At 35.6% G+C, this 18,765-nt stretch overlaps 1 protein-coding gene across 1 annotated transcript in view; it reads right to left on the bottom strand.

Annotated features, from left to right (window-relative positions):
- TNNI3K (TNNI3 interacting kinase) overlaps nucleotides 1-18,765 on the bottom strand; it is a gene marked incomplete at its 3' end in the record, with an annotated part of 277,657 nt that overhangs the window by 191,906 nt on the left and 66,986 nt on the right. Inside the window, exons 6-7 of the mRNA XM_082614605.1 lie at nucleotides 7,860-7,958; nucleotides 3,936-4,074 (exon numbers count right to left, since the gene is read on the bottom strand). Coding sequence (XP_082470731.1) covers nucleotides 3,936-4,074; nucleotides 7,860-7,958 — 238 coding nt within the window. The remainder of the gene's footprint in view (nucleotides 1-3,935; nucleotides 4,075-7,859; nucleotides 7,959-18,765) is intronic.

Below are 18,765 nucleotides of genomic sequence, written 5' to 3'. Positions count from 1 at the left end.
AAGGAAAAGAAAGGCAAGATAAGAGTTAATTTTAAAAAGTTCAAATATAATCATTATTTAACATTTAATGAACACTGGTTTAGGCCTTATAGCTGCTATATTTGTAGACAATAATTCTTATTTTATCAACCTGCAAGATCTTAAGCCAAAGGGAAATCTTTAACAAAGTTCCTGAACTCCTCCTCCCAAGACTGTTATTGAAAAATAAATCTTTGAATCTTTTCTATTAATGAGTAGCTCAGAAGGACGCACTTCCTTCAGAAGAATTTTCCTGGTTGTTTTGATTATCTTCCTTTTTAAGATACTTTTCCTTTGTTCACATTCTGTTGGAAGCCAGGGAAAGTCAATACCATGAGTCAAAGCTTGAGGACCGCAGGGAGTCCAGGGCATCAGGAGGTCACATGTGAGTTCTTGAGGGCCAGAGGGGACATTGTAAAGCAGAATGGAGCACAATATTTCATTAATTCATAATTTTCTTTTAGCCATGCCTGGCCCCACCCAACATTATTCTTCTCTAGTTGAATCAATAAACTTCAAAGCAGACTCTTTACTTGGTGAATTACCTGCAATGGCCTAGACATTATTCCCATCAAAGAAGATATAAATACCAACCAAAGGGACAAGCCAGGAGAAATCTGCATCAGACGCAGAGTTTTTATATATATATGTGTGTGTATATATATATATATATATATATATATATATATATATATATATATATATATATATACCTGTATTTCTGCTTCAGTCCTTCTGATCCCTTAATTTTGTCTTGGACCAATTTGCAAAAACAAAAAGTGCATATATTATTATTCTTACCTGAGGAAAACTGAATGTATGAATGATATTCTGTTTGCTCTAACATCTTATTTAGAAATTTAAGTAAAGGAAAATTTCAAGCAAAGGAATACATATAAATCATTATTAGGAAAATATTTGGTCACTAGTCCTCTACTTTGAAGAGAGTAAATGTTCAGTAATGTCTTTTGAAAGAAAGATTGGATGAATGGGTAGGTAGCTGGATGCTACTTCTTGCTTATTTCTGCTCATTGATCTTAAAGATAAAATAAACATTTCCATATTAACCCAGCAATGTTAGGACATCCCACCAGCTCTCTAAAGCAACTCCCAAGTGTGTCTTAAATAAATTTTCAGTAACAAATCTGTGTGATAGTTCTGACAAGACACATTTTTAAAAATAAATTACTTCTCCTTACTGACCATGCCCTAGAAATTTTTGTGACTTTCTCTAGTATCCAGTTCTCCAGTTAAGAGAACTATAGCATTCAGCATTCAGATGACAAAAAATTAATAGTTTCTGAATTTAACATTTTCCATTTTTAACTTTATTAAAATGATAAATTGTGAGAATTGTGTCTCTATTTTCCTCCTATGGAGTCCAGCAATATTTTGACCTTTTCAATCTCATTCGATAAGCATTGCAGTTCTCCTTTTTAATTGTCCTATGAGGTATAAGGAAGAAGACTAGAGACTTAAAACATATGTGACTGAATAGGTCAACCTCACAAACATGCAGAACGTGCTTTCGGAAATACATTTTGGCTAATTTGCAACTTGAATTTATTTTCATTTGTGACATTCTGTTACCACAGAAACATGCTGTAAATACCAGATTTCAAATTGCACTCCTTTTGGGGTCATTCATTTATTCTTCCCCTTATGTCCATTAACCACAGGCAAAGTCCAGATCTAAAATAAATCATCTGGAGGCTTAGATACATTTTGGAATAAGTAAACCAGCTGATAATAAATCTTGTGCAGTGTCCACCAGCACAAAAGATTTTCTGATTTATTCTTTGCAATTAGTTGAAGTGCAAAAGGGACTTAAATATCAAGTGTATATTAGAAGGAAGTAAAAATACTTAAAAATCTGAGTCATGTCACTTGATTTTTTTGAATGATTGAGTAGGAGGCATGTAGTGCTTGTGTGAGTCAGAAAGAAAATGTTAAAAATTATATCATATGATGCTGGTATGTACCGGGAATCCGGGTGCAGTACACATTTCAATGCCTTTTGTAGAAGAGTCCTTTGATCCTGGAGACATGCTGATCATAAATGATACTCATTTTGACACCACTGAGCTTTGGAGTTGTGCAGAGGAATAAAAGGCTGAGGTTGGCCTTGATAATAAAGGAAAAATGTGAGCAGTTCCTGACCCCTTGGAAGAGTGAGGCAGTTTCAAAAACAATTATGTGTTCGGTGATTCACATTGGTGTACCTCTGCCTATCCTAAACCAACAGAATCAAAGAGACTGCTTAAACAAGGTCCAGACAACAGCATTCCTTGCATGCTGACAACACAAGTTGTTTATGATAATGCTACAGAAAAAATTCCTGAGTTATTACACACTGGCTCAGAAAATGATACAAACTACGTTTCGCAAATGTTACCAGATAAAATGGCCCTGTTTCCAACATGGAAATGAAATTGCCCTAGCCTCTTGTTACAGTTGTCTCTGGGAGCCTTTGTGTTTTCCTTAGAGTAATGAAAACATTGATTAGTTTTATTAACTGAATACCAATCTCAATTTTGGACCAAGGAGATGGCAGTTCTATAGATCTAACAACCTTGTGCTTTTGGAAATGTGCATCATTTCTGCTGCAAAGGCCAGCAGTTCTTACAGCTGGGCTTTTAATTAGGTCTCTTGGGGGTCAGTGGAAGAATGCTGGATATGCCTGAGAGAATTTAATGACAAGATGTAACTCTGAGTGAATTTGTGTCAAAAAATTAAGTTTGTGAGGAAGAGGAAAAAAAGAGAAAGAAAGTTTTTTCAATACTTCCAATTTTCCAAAATTCATTTTGTAATTAAAAAACTAAAAAGTTGCAGGAAATTCTATTCTACTAAATGCATCTAAAATCTTTCTGTGTATTCTAAAGGTTTTTTTTTCCAACCTGATCACATTCTAACTCTATTTCCATTAAAAATAACAGTAGTATCAAATACTGGGGAGGATGTGGGGAGCAACTGGAACTCTCATATATAGCTGTGGGGGTGAAAAATATTGCAAACATTGCAAATATTGAAAGTTGTCTGAAATTTCCTAAAAGTTAACCATGTGCATGCCCTTTGATGCAGTAATTCTCTCTCTGTCTCTCTCTCTAAATACACACACACACACACACACACAATGAAGAGCGATTAACACGTATATTCACAAGAAGAATTGAATGTTTCTGGCAGCTATATTCACAAAAGTCAAACACTAGAAACATTTAACCTTCCATTACAAGGAGAATGGATAAACAGTTAAATTGTGGGAAATTCACAGAATTTTTGGTAATAAAAAAGAGCAAATTATGATTCATGCAACAACATGGATAAAAGTCAAAATCATCTTGTTGATCAAAAGAAAGTCACAAAATTATCAAATTCAAGAACAGGAAAAAAGCTAACCTATAGCAATAGAAGCCAGAATATTGATTATCTTTGGTGGTGAAAGCTATTTACTGAGAAGTGGGCAATAAGGAACTTTCCAGGTGAAATATTTTCAACTTTCCAGATGAAAATATGTCTATATCTTGATCTGGGTGGTTTTTACATGGGTGTATCCACAAGCAAATATTCACTTAAGTCAATATTCAGTTAAGATTTGAGAATTTTGCTATATGTAAAATTTACCTCAATTAAAAAAAGATTAGTGAATAACAAAAAGTAGGAAAAATTTAGGAAAACCCCTTATTTTTACTGCAGCACCTAATACATTAAGAGTTGAGTTAAAATATGTAAAGAAGGATTAACATATAAGTTTAATTAATATATTAAAAATAATAAATTATGACTTGTGGAACAAATTAGTACATGAGTACAAGATTAATCAACTTAGATTATTCTCTAATAAATAAGTAAAGTAGAAGGAAAAAGAATACATAAATGAAAAGATAGCAAATCTCTTCTTCTAAACATAATCTTACCATCTGCTTTGTTGCCTTCTTCCACCAAGAGTTTCGCAATATTAAAGAATCCTTTTGCAGATGCTAGGTGGAGGGGCCTATCTCCGACTTCACCGCTTACATTTACATCAGCACCAAATTTCAAAAGGAGGCGGGTTACCTAAAGGATCCATGCATTTGAAATTAGTATCAAATGCCAAACAGTAATTCAATGCCTTCAGCAATATGGAAGGAGACATATCATTTAGGTTTTCTCTTGGATAATTTTTGCCTGAAAATAACAGAAAATCCTAACTCAACTGGCCTAAACAATAAGGAATTTATTATTATATCACCTAGCAAGAAATCTAAAACTGGAGCAATTTCAGGGTTGGGTCTTCATTGTATCAATACATAAATAATCTTCTCTCAAGTCACCCATAATCTTCTCTGAACAATCTTTTCTAAGGTCTCCTTCTGGCCAGAGCCAGCAGTGCTTACTTGATTCTTGATTTTCATAGTGGTTCCATGCATAGGTCACCAATGGTAACCTTGCTACTGGGGTTCTGGGTCCTTTTTTGATTTGTGAGTAAACAGGAGATAGCCACACTAGCCCCCAGCATCTTCCCAAATTAGCTGAGATTCACATCCAAGAGGACAGAGCGAGATGAAGTAATAAACAACTCAAGAGTTTCCAGGGGTTGTTTCAGGTAATTTATGGGATTCCTTCAAATTATTTATATATTCAATTAGGAACCTTCCAAATAATTTCTTTAAAATTGACATTACCTCCCCTGTGAATTTTAGGACTTATCATAGTGATCCCAAGAGATAAGTTAGGATGCACCCGTACCATTAAAATAACAGTTATGGGAGGACTCCTCAAAAGTCTTGACCATTGTGGCATCAGCATAAAAGTGAATTCAAGCTCTAAAACTATTTTGTGGCAGCAAATAAACATATCTTGAGCAGAAGCCTCTGAAGAATATATTATATATTAGATAGAAATTTTAGGCAAAAAATTAGCTGGGTGGGATTTGGGAAAACTTCCTATTTCATGCAGTAGGTAAAGAACAAAGTTTTTGAAATTGGGCTTCTGCTTATTAGGTATGTCACCTTGAATAAATTATTTGGCCTTTTGAAAATTCAGTTTCTTCATTGCTAAAATGGGAATGCCTCATAGAGTTGTTGTGATAATTAAATAAGTTATTACACATAAAGCACTTAAAAAAGTGCCTGGTATTCAATAAATGATAGCAGAAGTGGTAGCACCAATATGAAACACGTGTATTTTATCTATTTCTTGGCTAATGGGTAGACCAATACTTAATTCAAGAGAAATCTGAACAGTAGACATTTAGTCTCAAGAACCTTGCACACCTAAGCAGATATTTCCACTTACATAGGCTCCATAAATTCTGATTATGTGACTTTATAATGGACAGATTTAAATTATCTTTGAAATTGATTGTCTATTAAGCACTATTATTATATACCTAGGAAATACTGCTGTTGATAAAAAACATCTACTCTTCCACTTAAAATAAGTAAATAAGCAAATGGCAAGGAACATGGCACATTAGGCACATTTATATATAGAATGTGCCATTCTCCTGTCAGCATATTTTAGTAAATGACAGTAGCTTCCATAAATTACTTATGTGTTGTCTTTGCACATAGAAAGTGAATCCCTTATCATAAAAGGGCCATCCACATTTTAGCATAATTTTATAATACTGTGACTATATATTCAGGGAAAGTAAACAAATTTAGGTCTCCACACAACATACATAGAAGCTCTTTATGTTTCTGCTGGGTCATGAGATTAATCGCCAAAGAGGATGACTCTACAAATAACAGGCACTGTGTATACCCTCTCTGTGCCTGAAGTCAGAAAAGTATGAAGTTTTCTCATCACCTGAGTTTTGGGCCCAGTACTTTCAGAAGCATTTTCAGTGCTCAGCTCTCCAGGGCACCCCAGTGCAGTCTGAGCAACATATCAATGAAATGTGCAGTCTCCCCTAGCTAGAGGTCACACTTTGCAGGTCTGAGACTGTCCAGTCACATGCCAGCCAGCAAAGAAAGAAAGGCACAATGACTAGAACAGCACAGAGACACAAGGAAGTTTGATTTTTAACTTGGGATCCTCAGGCAGTGCAATGGCATGAACTGTACAAAGGTAAAAAGGCATAATTCTGCTGCATAACTGAGACCAGATCTAGAGAGATAAAATGAGGAAGAGTAAAAACAGAATGTCAAAAGAACAGTTAAGTTTTGATTATCTAATTACATTTGTATTTCTGTTTTATTTGGTTCTATTGAGTTTCTTGAGTATAGCTAAAAGACAGTGTTTGAAAAGAGCATATAAAATTTTTCTTTCAATATGTTAAGGTTGAAAATCAACAGACTGTGGAATTACAGCACCAGGCCTTGAATTCTAGCTCCACTACTTCAGTAAATGGCCTGGACTTTATGATTTCTCTCACTGATAAAAGAGGGATAAGAAGAGGCTCTTTGGTACAACAGAATGAAGATGGGTTTTGGGATCAGACAGACCTGAATACATACTCCAGCTCTTCTACTTATTAGCTGCATGACTCTGGCATGCTACCTGACCTGAGTAAGCTCCATGCGTATCATTGATTAGAAGGGGTAAATAACAGCTGATTTTAGGGTTGGGGCAAAATTAGAAAAATATCCACATAAAGGCCTTAACATAGTGCCTGTCCCATAGTATGAGTTTGCTCACATGGTAACTCTTATTAAGTTCATAAGGTTGTCATGAAGGTCAAATGAAATTATTTGTTGAATGATGCTACACTGTAAACTTTAAAGCATTCTATACATATCATTACTTAATTACAGATTAACAAAATTTATAAATATGTTTCTGATACATAACTATATATTTAAAGCAAATTATATATTTAAAGCATATTTAGTGATCATTTTTTAGTTTATCTAGGTTATTCCATATATTAGTTTCCCATTGCAACTGTAGCAAATTACCATAAAATTATTGGATGAAAAAAACACATTTTTATTCTCTTAGAGTTCTGGAGGTCAGAAGTCCAAAATCAAGGTGTTGGCAGGTTGCATTCCTTCTGGAGGCTTTCATTTCCTTACTTTTCAGCTTCTACAGCCTGCCTGCATCCCTTAGCTTGTGGCCCCTTCTTGTAGCACTTTATTGTACTGCTTCCATTGTCACATCTCCTACTACTCACTCTGATTTTCTGCTCTCTATTATATGGACCCTTGTGATTACATCAGGTTTACGCAGATAATCCAGGATAATCTCCCCATTTCAAGATCCTTAACTTGATCACATCTGCAAAGTCCCTTTTAAGGTAACATTCACAGGTTCCACAAATTAGAACGTGAACATGTAAACATATTTTGGTAGACATTTTTTAGCCTACCACATGCCAGGTCACTAGAAAAGAGGAAACTCCATTTCTAAAAGTTACCTTTTTTCAGAGAACTTTTGGAATGGGCTTTATGATTTGTTTTATTGTTAGTGTTAGTATCATCCCAGTGGCATTCGTTGAGCATTTGCCAAACACTTTAAATTAATATATCATCATAAGAGCTACCCTATGAGGTAGGTGCTATTAATATTTTTTTCATTTTATAGACAAGAAACTGAGGATCAGGGATGTTATACAACCTACACATAGTCATAAAGCTAGTAATTTTTCAAATTCAGGCCGATTTCTATAGCCACACACTTAGCCATATACCCTACTGCCTCCCTCGTGTACTAAAGTAGTCAGTAAAAATGTATAACTTGGTAGCTGCTATGTTTCTATGGATCTACAAAAGCTCTTCAAGGGGGGAACTGATGAGCAGATGGCAAAACTAATTTAAAGGATATCTTAAATATCCTTTCTTTGAACCTAGTACAGTTCAAGAAAAACCTGGAACACTTAAGTGATGCCCCAGGCTTTGGAAATGCCACTGAATTACCTGTTCGTGCCCATAGTATGCTGCAATGTGCAATGGAGTGAAAAAAACTGCATCTTGAACGTTGATGTTAGCTCCATGTTGCAGTAGTACATCAGCAGCCTGGACAAGAAAGAGAACTGGGTTAGGAGATTCATTGGTGGCATCTGCCCATCAAAATTCATTTTACAATTACAATGTACAACTCTTCTTTGGGGGTCACCATTCTAAAACACAATTTTCTTCCATCTCCCTTCTCTGCAATCTCCAATGGCTTGCTTTGGCCTAGAAAATAAAAACCAAGGCCCTCACTGTCACATTCAAGTCCTCTCAATCTGATGGTATCCTTTTAAATGTATTTCCCATTACTGCCTTTCATAAACCCAACTGTACAAACAAACTGCACTCAGTTTCGTACTTCTCAGAGTCTTTGCTCACATTATTTCCTCAGTCAAAAGTTCTCTTCTGTCCAATCTACAGATGTTTAAACACAAGCTAAATGCCATCTCCTCCGAGATTTCTTTACTTTCCCTCCCTTCGTCGCCAACTGACTTGCTAAAATTGTCTTCCTTCCTTTTAAATCTCATTTAACTTTTTTTCATGTCATTTAGAACATTTAAAAATTTATATATATATGCCTTATCCTTATTAAAGAGCAAATTCTTTAAGGACAAAGTATATATCAAATTCATCTTTATAATCCTACACTAGCATGTTGCCATGCAAATAGTAATCATTCAACAAGAATTTGTTGAATGAATGAATGAATAAATGAATGAATGAGTGAAAAAAACTAGAAGGAGCTATTGGCCAATGAAAGGCACAGATTGCCAACAAATCTGCTCACCCTTTAGATTTCTTCTACTAAAGGCTCATCTCTAAGACTCTTTTCTCTAGAAAACTGATTGAAATCATTTCCTCCAGATGTGTTCATTTTCACTGTGAATTTTCTTAATGCACTCTCTATTCTTCAGTTGGTAAAATAATACACATTTGGGGAAATTTTCAAAAGTCTGTTAGACTTAGAACAGAGAACATGAAGATGAGATCCAAGAGCTCAAGGAACATATGCTCCCACACCTCTTCTGTACCTAGAAAGAAATTGCCTCCTAAGTCAAGTTTCCTTGCCTGTTTGAATCAGAGCCCTTCAGAAGAGGTGAGGAATCATGGACATTACATAACAAACCAGTATGTTTTAAAGAGGAAGAAATCAAGAATCAAAGGAATTAGGAAATTTCTCAAAGTCATGGAGCAAGTCAGTGTTAGCAGGGAAGTGAATCACTAGTCTCTCACCTCAAGCTTTGTTTCCAAGTGCTCCAGAGTATTAAATAGTTCATTCATTCAATCATCCATTTGTTCATGTGTCAATACACCATTTATTGAGCATATATGAACTGAAATGATGTTATTTTACATGATTATTCTTACAATTTATTCAATCACTGGGATAGCATTAGAACTGATTGTAATTGTCATACAAAGAGAAAAGGAATTCTTGTTGGAACAGCTGAAATTTCTGGTGGGTCCAAAAATATAATAAACGGGTGTATAGGCTTCTATACATTCCAAGAACAATGCTTTTTGCTAATATTTGGATATTGCTGACTAATGATCAGCAGAATACACAATGTGTACGGTGAGTTGTTTTTCTAATAAAAAATTAAAATTACAATTAACATTTATTGAGGGCACATTATGTATCAGATCCTAAACTAAGTGCATAAATTGTAACTGGAGTGCCTCTGTTTCACTCCAAAACATAGAAAGATATGTTCTACTCTCCCATTTTAAAGGTGAAGAAACTGAGCCTCAGGGAGGCTTTGTTACCTATTTGAGGTCATACAACTAGTAAGAAGCAGAACTGGAATTCAAATTTAGGCCTGTTTGACTTCGTAGTTTCTTTCCATAAGGCCCTTCCTGTGACCTTGATCTCATTAACACTAACCTTTAAGTAAATGAACTAACTGACTCAATCTCAGATAAGAGGAAGCTTTCTGTCAGTAGAAGCTTTGTAGATTCAGCTTGGAAAGAATGCTGGATCCATTTATATCAAATGTCTGGTATCTTAGACTTCACATGCCTGTCAGTTCAATCTTGGGAACCTTTAAAGGAGGTCACAAACGATCAAGGTAAATGAAGCTTTTTACAAATTCTCTTATTTTAAATATAGCATAAAAGAAAGTAGGCAGCATGAATTTTTATTGTAAAAAGAATTCTCAAATGTTAAAATATAGAGCCAATTTCTTAGGCATAGTTCTAGAACTTACTTTCATTCCAAAATATAATGGCTTTTAGGCTTGAATAAATAGTCCAAAGCAATTTTTTTTCCTCCTAAGTTTGCACTTATCCAGTCATTCAGAAGGTCAACCTTTTGGCTGAACAGTCATTAATTATGAAGTGTTGGCCTTCTAAGAAACTTTCAAAAGTAAGTTTTAATGAAACCACACAGTCATTATTGAACTATAGGCTTTATTTAGTTTGTTTTAAAATTCAACAAAATATTTAACTATTGAGAGCAATATACACTGGAATTATCTGAATAATTTCACAGGTTATTTATATAAGTTGAATGCATTTATTGATTCTTATATTTCAAGTCATGATAGGGAGTGTATCTCCTAGAAATCTTATGGGGATATAATGTATTGTGATATACCAATATGCCTGTCATGTGGTTAAGACAAATGCACTCATAATAGTGTTTAGGCTGGAACATATATCTATCAAATCATTTTTTTCTTTTGCGGTATGTGGGCCTCTCACTGTTGTGGCCTCTCCCGTTGCGGAGCACAGGCTCCGGACGTGCAGGCTCAGCGGCCATGGCTCACGGGCCTAGCCACTCTGCGGCACGTGGGATCTTCTCGGACCGGGGCACGAACCCGCATCACCTGCATCAGCAGGCGGACTCTCAACCACTGCGCCACCAGGGAAGCCCTATCAAATCATTTTAACCATGCTTCCCCTACTCCAGAACCTGAAAGAGCTGGTAGGTCAACTTCACATTTTTTCCACTACATGAAGTCCCATGAAGTCACAAACTGAATCTCTTTTATTCACCACTATGCTAAGCGTAGAATAGGCATCTGAATAATGGTTGAATTGGACTGTATTTCTAGTTAAAAAAAAAAGGAATATATATCCACCATCAGTCAGAAGGGAAGTTAAACATTAACAATTAGGACCCAATTATATGATAGAAATTTTAAATAATTCAATTCAACAAACATTTATTGATCATTTATTTTGAATTAACCTTTAGCAAATCCCAAGTCCCTGTTCCATGCCAGGAGCTGTGACTGAAGTTTTACATACATTGTCTCATTAAGATTTTTGCAGGGCATAAAATTCTGTTGTATTAAAATTTTTTGAGAAAATACATAGTTTTGATTTCTTTTCCCCCAAACAATAACAGAACTACTGGTGAAACTGTATACTTGAAACAAGTCTTATCACAGAAAGGATATCTTAATAATCTTTAAACTCTTTATAGAAATGAATTTTATCATACTTAGATTTGTATAACTGACATATATATTAGTATTATTATTATTAAAGAACCAAGGGGCTAATAACTTGGGCTAGTAACTTGGTATCCTTTACTGATGGAAGGAATGAGCACCACAAATGCCTATCATTAAGTGGTTGTTTTACAAGCACAAAAAAATGGATCAGAACCCTTTGTTTTGATAGAAGAGAATTACTGTATACATTACCCTTTAAAGATATTTTTATTTGCCAGTTGACTCCTCAAAAGATCCAAGTAGAGTCTCTACAATTTCCAGGTTGTAATTTAAACACTTATTCAAACATTCTGCTCTTTCTTCCTAGAAAACCTCTGTTCTCTTTCTCTGCCTATAATATACCCAGTCTCAAGGCCAAGCTCAGTTCCCAGGTTCTCTGAGAACCTTCCACAAATCCTTTACTGTATTAAGCATTTCTTTCTCTAAATGCTTATACTATTTATCCTCACAACTTAATCTTTTCATTAATTATCACTGTGGGTAAATGATTATTATAACAATATCAATTTGTGTGTGTGTGTGTGTGTTACGTGGCTCTCCCACTGTTGTGGCCTCTCCCGTTGTGGAGCACAGGCTCCAGATGCACAGGCTCAGCGGCCATGGCTCATGGGCCCAGCCACTCCACAGCATGTGGGATCTTCCCGGACCGGGGCACGAAACTGTGTCCCCTGCATCGGCAGGTGGACTCCCAACCACTGTGCCACTAGGGAAGCCCAATATCAATTTTTTAAACTATTTTTTTCATGTTCTAAGCTTGTCTCAATGAAGTATAAGAAGGTTTGACTCCAGGTTAAAAAGATTTTTCACCTGAGGTACTGGAGTTTAATCCTTCTAACTAAAATAGCCAGACCTCATGATTTAAAATTCCAGAGATTTAAAAAGTAATGCCTACAAGAACAAAGGTTCTCACTGTTATTGTTTGCTGAATGTTTCTCCTACAGTAGGACTTTAACTTATTGACTTGGTCCCATTTGGCTCTCCCTCTGAACATCATCTTATGAAAATCAATGACAGCAATGAAGAAGAAAAACATGACTGTATCAATAGGAACTAAATGTCTCATGGAAGAGAAAGTAGAATAAGGTAAATTCTACATGGGATAAAATGGCAATCAATCAGAGTTGAAATTGCCAAAATTAAATATAGTGTCTTATACTACCAAGTAGACCTTCAATAAATATCTACACTTTGAAATTAAATTTTTCTGGGCTTTAAGTGATATCTCATTTCCTATGACTTCTTTGGAGTCTTCCTCAAATTCAAACTTACACTGATGTTTTCCTTAGGATTTATAGTTTGTTTAAAGCTACAGTTTTCTCTTCTGTATATCTTTATCTAACCTTTATTACTGAGACTTATAAAGAGCAGAACTATGAAGCTATTCTGGATTAATATCCATTTCCATTTAGTAGAAAATTCTGTATTATCAAAGCTTTAGAGGAAAATGTTTTCTAAAGTTTATGTCTCAGGAATTCAAAATGATCCCAAAGATATTAACATGCAAGTGGATTTAGATTTGAATTTTTTCAATTATTTCCAGTTCTAACTTTCAATAACCAGTTCCAATTGTGTCCCAAAGAACCATTGCCTTCTCTCCTAAACGTTTCAATTTCTTTTGAGAGTAGTCTACACCTTTCATTCACTATCCTCACCTCCTATTCAATCCTCAGCCCACCTACAATCTGACTTCAGACCTCACTGCTTCAGGGAAATTTCTCTGGAACATGACATCAGAGGCCTACTAATTGTCAATTCCAATGGACACTCTTGGCTCTTTTCCTTATTTTAATACTTCCCCAGCATTTGTTACTATTTGTCTTCTCCTTAAGATCTGATCCTCCCTTGGATTAATTGACATAACGATCTTTGAGTTTGGTCCCTACCTCTCTGCCAACTTCTTATTGTTCCTCTATAGAGGTGACTCTCTGTTCATCTCTTAAGTGTTTCTTAAGTATTGCTTTTTCCTCACTAAAACTTATGTTTTCTCCTGATTTCCTTTGTCTGCTTTAATTCTCTTGTAATAATTAAGTTAATACATGGAAAGAATTTGGGACATATTCTTGGTAAGCTAAGAATAAGTATTCAGTATGTGGTAGTTATTAGCTATCTTGCCTTATACATTCTCTAGTTGATTCTATCATTACTACTACTACTGCTACTATTTCTACAACACACACAGACACAAACACATACACACACTCTCTCTCTCTCTCTCTCTCTCGCTCTCTCTTTCTCTCTCTCTCTCTCTCTTCTCTCTCCAGCTGCATGTGTTTTTCCCAGACTTCCTCCAATACAGGGTCTACCTTATTTGGCAACTCATAGTCTGGTTATATATTTCTCCTCTATTTCCCAATTACTTTTACTCTGGGTTTATACTGTCCCCTGCATTGATCTCATCTTTATCACTTGTCCTTTGATTTTTGTTAATGTGAATGAAGCATTAGAATGTGTGCTTTGAGAATATCTATGAGCTAAATGAGAATATCTCATTTAATGCTCACACAATCTCATGGAATTGTTACTAACAGCCCCATTTTAAAAATAGGAAAAATAAGGTTAAGAATTACACAGTTTTAAGGAAAAGCACCAAAGTTTAAACTCAGATCTATAGGAGTCCAAAGCGCCATACTGCCCTATACTGTGTTTTCTTTAATTTAAAAAAATATTAATGAATTAATTAATTTTTGGCTGCTTTGGGTCTTCATTCTTGTATGTGGGCTTTCTCTAGTTGCAGCGAGCAGGGGCTACCCTTCATTGCAGTGTGTGGGCTTCTCATTGCGGCCGCTTCTCTTGCTGCGGAACACGGGCTCTAGGTGCGTGGGCTTCAGTAATTGTGGCACATGAGCTCAGTAGTTGTGGCTTGCGGGCTCTAGAGCACAGGCTCAGTAGTTATGGCACATGGGCTTAGTTGCTCCATGGCGTGTGGGATCTCCTCAGACCAGGGCTCAAACCCATGTCCCTTGAATTGGCAGGTGGATTCTTAACCACTGAACCACCAGGGAAGTCCACTGTTTTTCTTCTTATGTGTGCTTTTATTTGGGGCCAGCTAGCAATTCCTTGCCATCTCAGATAGTTCTGTACAGGATATAGCTCTTGGCTGATGTTGTTCTTCAAGGATTTTCAAGGATACCTATATAGCCAGTATATCAATAAGAATGATCCTGACTTTGTAATTGTTTGTACATGACTGAAAAATAAATAACGTTAAAACTTATTCTAAGTAGAAGTTGTATGTTAGGGATCTTAAAGAGTTATATATACAATGACAAGAAGTTTAGGATTTTTCCTAAATTTTTTCAGTATGGGGTTTCACCAAGAGATTTCAAGTAGGAGCAAAATATATTCTGATTTGCATCTTCAAAAGATCCTTCTGGTAAAAGCCTAGCAAATGGATTGAAGAAGGAACAAAACTAGAGTGATCAGTTAGCAGGGTCTTGCAGTAAGTTGAAAAGAAAGAGATAAGGATAAAAATGATCTGAGGTAGAAGTAGTGGGCTAGAGATGGAGAATGGGTGTTAGAGACATTAAGATGATAGAATCGCATGACTCAGCATACTGGGGATGGGGAGAGATGATGGAAATTATCAATAAATGTTGACTATAAAAGAAGAAGCCTATATGGGAAAATGAGCATGAGGATAAAATTGTGTCTAATTCATGAATTTAGAAAGTAGGAACATTACTTATAGTTTTTTTTTTTTTTTTTTCTGTCTAGGTATTTTATTTATTTATTTATTTATTTATTTATTTTTATAGATCTTTATTGGAGTACAGAGTGAAGTAAGTCACCTATAGTTTCTATCTCTCCGATTAATCACTTGTCATAACTAGTTTCTTCCAATTACCCTTAGCAGTTCATTGTGATCTTTTCCAAAACCACAGCTGTTTCAGTTGGGGTCAATCCCTCAATCAAGATGTGAACATAATTCTAGAGTTTTCAAACAACTACCAAAAGCTATACCAGTTAAAAATACCAATAATTGCTTATTCATTTGGATTCAAGGCTTACATTACTTAGCATTTAGATGGTAGCATTGCTTTAACTTAATAAGCACTTATTTTGACTTTATGCTCTACATTCTGTAGAATTTTTTATTTTTATGTATATATACTGACTTCTTGACACCCATTACAACTGTTCAGTGAGAACTCTACCATATACTTATAGAGGTTTTCACTTAAAACACTGACTATTTTTGTAATGACTTTTTTTTAACCTGATATAGCTCTAATTAAATATTTGAGTACAAAAACTTATTGGAAAATAGTTTCTTCAGGCTGTCGCAGAAATGAGGTTCTCATGTGATTTTTCTCTTATTATCTCAGGTTAAAATTAAATTTGGTTTGACAATTACTCAGAAATTGATTCCACAAGATAATATTATCAAAGAAATTAAAGGGAAACTCCATATTCTTAAGCTGTAGAAATACAGCTTAAAGATATACCAACTTAGGGCTTCCCTGGTGGCGCAGTGGTTGAGCGTCCACCTGCCGATGCAGGGGATACGGGTTCGTGCCCCAGTCCGGGAAGATCCCACATGCCGCGGAGCGGCTAGGCCCATGAGCCATGGCCGCTGAGCCTGTGCGTCCAGAGCCTGTGCTCCACAACGGGAGAGGCCACAACAGTGAGAGGCCCACGTACCACAAAAAAAAAAAAAAAAAAGATATACCAACTTATATACGTATAATAAAAGAATTCCATTGATTATATAAATCCATAGCTTCTCAGGAAATTATGATAACATACATAGAAAAGCTGGTGGATGAAGAGTGATGAGAAGCCATGAGGCCAAGGCTGAAGATACAAGTGGTACCATTTTAGAGAAGTAATAATTAAAGCTAGGCGATAATACCACTTCCAGAAGGTAAGAGGACATATCTGTGGGATATTTATGGCTAAAAAGTGGGAAGGAAGGGAGCCAGCAAAGGAAAGAGAAGAGTCATCCAAGAAGGAAAGGAGAACAAAGGAATGCCTGTTAAGGAAGCCCATGGAAGAGAAACTTTTAAGAAAAGAGGGGCAAATTTATCTGAGCCTTTCAGCTAATCATCATCTTGCTGTGCTATTTTCTTCCTTATAGATATACTTTTTTTGCAGCATTTCCTTATGTGAGGGTCTTATTTTAAAATCCCTGGCTGAGAAAACAGGCTTTCAATGTTCACTGTGTTATGAATACATCATGTTCTATGCATTTCAAAAGCCACAATTTTTTTCTTATGAGGTTTATTTTTATAACTTGCCAAAGGTCCAACATTTTTCACTATATTGCAATTGTAGAGACTTGAAAACTGTAGTACAAGTTAGGCTCCCTCTCAGTGATGTTCCTCCCCCACACTGCACACACCCTGGACATTATAATCATGGAGAGGTGCCAGTACCATCTGACAAAGAGTTTTCTCATGACTTTTGTTCTCCAGCCCAAGTCACCTATTGAAAACATGTAATTTGCCTCTACTTGAAAAATCAACTTCTACATTACACTTTGAAGGTGAGTTGCAGTCAACTTATAGAACATAAGAAGGAACACATAAAGATGTTGGCTCTTAGATAAAAATGAGTAATAAGAATCCTTCTAAAAATTATTTCAATGATCAATTAATTTCCAGAAGCTAGAATTTAAAAACAAAAAAGACAGCATCAACAGTTAAGTCTCAGGTTCAGGGGTTAGTCCTGTTATGAGCACAGTATATGGAATATTTAGTGCTTCCCTTTTTGAGCTTCCTCATTAATTAAGCCAGAAAATTCACTATTTGATGAACTGCAAGATACTACCTTAATGTAGACAATCAATTACATCCTACAGGCTCTTTATTTAACAACATAATTGAAAATGTTGGTCTGCAATAACTTAGAATAAGTGACACAATGATATTGGTAAATCCACAGTTGTAAAAATATTTTAACTGATTATGAAACAATATGCATTGACAGGTATAGAAATCAATTATAGATAATTTTCTTTCTAGATAAGACGTTTATTAAAAGAACACACATCATTCAGTCAGAGACCTATTATCAGGACAGAAAACAGTAGGAATAATGATGGTAAATGTATTAACCATTCCATTGGTCATGTTAAACTAAGTTAAATACAGGGTGACTAATAAGTGAAGCCTACAATGAAAATGAAAAGAAGCACAATATCAAATCTGCCCAAGTAGTTTTGGCTTCAGACACAGAAAGGGCCAAGAAATAACTGTGGGTGGTACCAAGTCCAGACTTCTCAATCCCTTCACATGTGTAGCAAATGGCAGAACCTGGATACAAAGAAACCTAGGCAGGCTGGTTCCCAAGCCCACTTACCTAATGACTATGCCATATTATACTGCTATAGCCAAAAAACATTGCTCTAGAATTTCTCAAGCATTTCAAACAATTTTTTCAAACTTTTAATTAATGAACTCAGCGATAAGTACTCAGCAGAGGTACTATGATAGAATTAGGTTGGGTGGCACCTGAATGTAAGGGGCAGGAGCTTATCACTCCTTCCTTTCTCCTTGATTAACTTCTGAGGTACCACTGGAATGCTAGACATCCAGAGAGTGCATACTGGAAATCATTGTTAAACAAAAGAGAGTTGCTAGTTTTTGGAGAATAGAATTGCCACCACATCTACCTGCTAGTCCTCTTTGATTCTAAGAAAAGAAAGGGCCAAATAACATGAGTATAGAATCATGCCAAGTTTCTTGGGTTAATAGAGCCCTTATCTTCCAGACATAACACATAATCCCTCTATAAATTCATCTATGTATATATTTGTTATTGTTTTTGAGAAAACATAAGTGGTATTGCTATCTATGAGGCTAAATAGTACTCTTGAGTGTGGGCTTGACATTTCTCATGAATAGAGCATGGCAAAAGTTATGGAATCACTTGTAACTTAATCACTTCAGAGATTAGGTTACAAAAAGACTGTGACTTCATCTAACTTGCCCTCTTTTGATCTCTCCATTACTCTCTCTGATAGAAACCAGATGTCTTATTATGAGCTTTCCTATGAATAGGATCACATGGCAAGGAACTGATGTCTCTGGATAACAGCCCAGGAGGATGAAGCTTGTCAACAGCTACAAGAGTGAACACAAAAGTGGATTCTCTACATTTAGTCCTTGAGATGACTACAGCCCCACCCGAAACCTTGTGAGAGACTTTAAGTGAGGGGACTCAGATAAGGTACCTTGAGGTTCCTGAGCTACAAAAATGGCAAAATAACAAATGTTTGTTGCTTTAAGCCACAAAGTTTTGGGATAATTTTTCTATGCAGCAAAAGTTCGCTAATATACTATTGTGCCTGTCAATTCATTACTAAAAATATCCAGGTCATAACTGACTTCTACATTAAAATAGTTACCTCCTGCCCTCTTCTGAATATTAAAAGAGGAACAGCAGTTCAAATCAACAAATATTTTTGA

The sequence above is a fragment of the Mesoplodon mirus genome, assembly GCF_964341445.2.
Source record: "Mesoplodon mirus genome assembly, chromosome: 3".
NCBI lineage: Eukaryota > Metazoa > Chordata > Mammalia > Artiodactyla > Ziphiidae > Mesoplodon > Mesoplodon mirus.
This window is presented reverse-complemented; position numbering and strand designations above follow the sequence as displayed.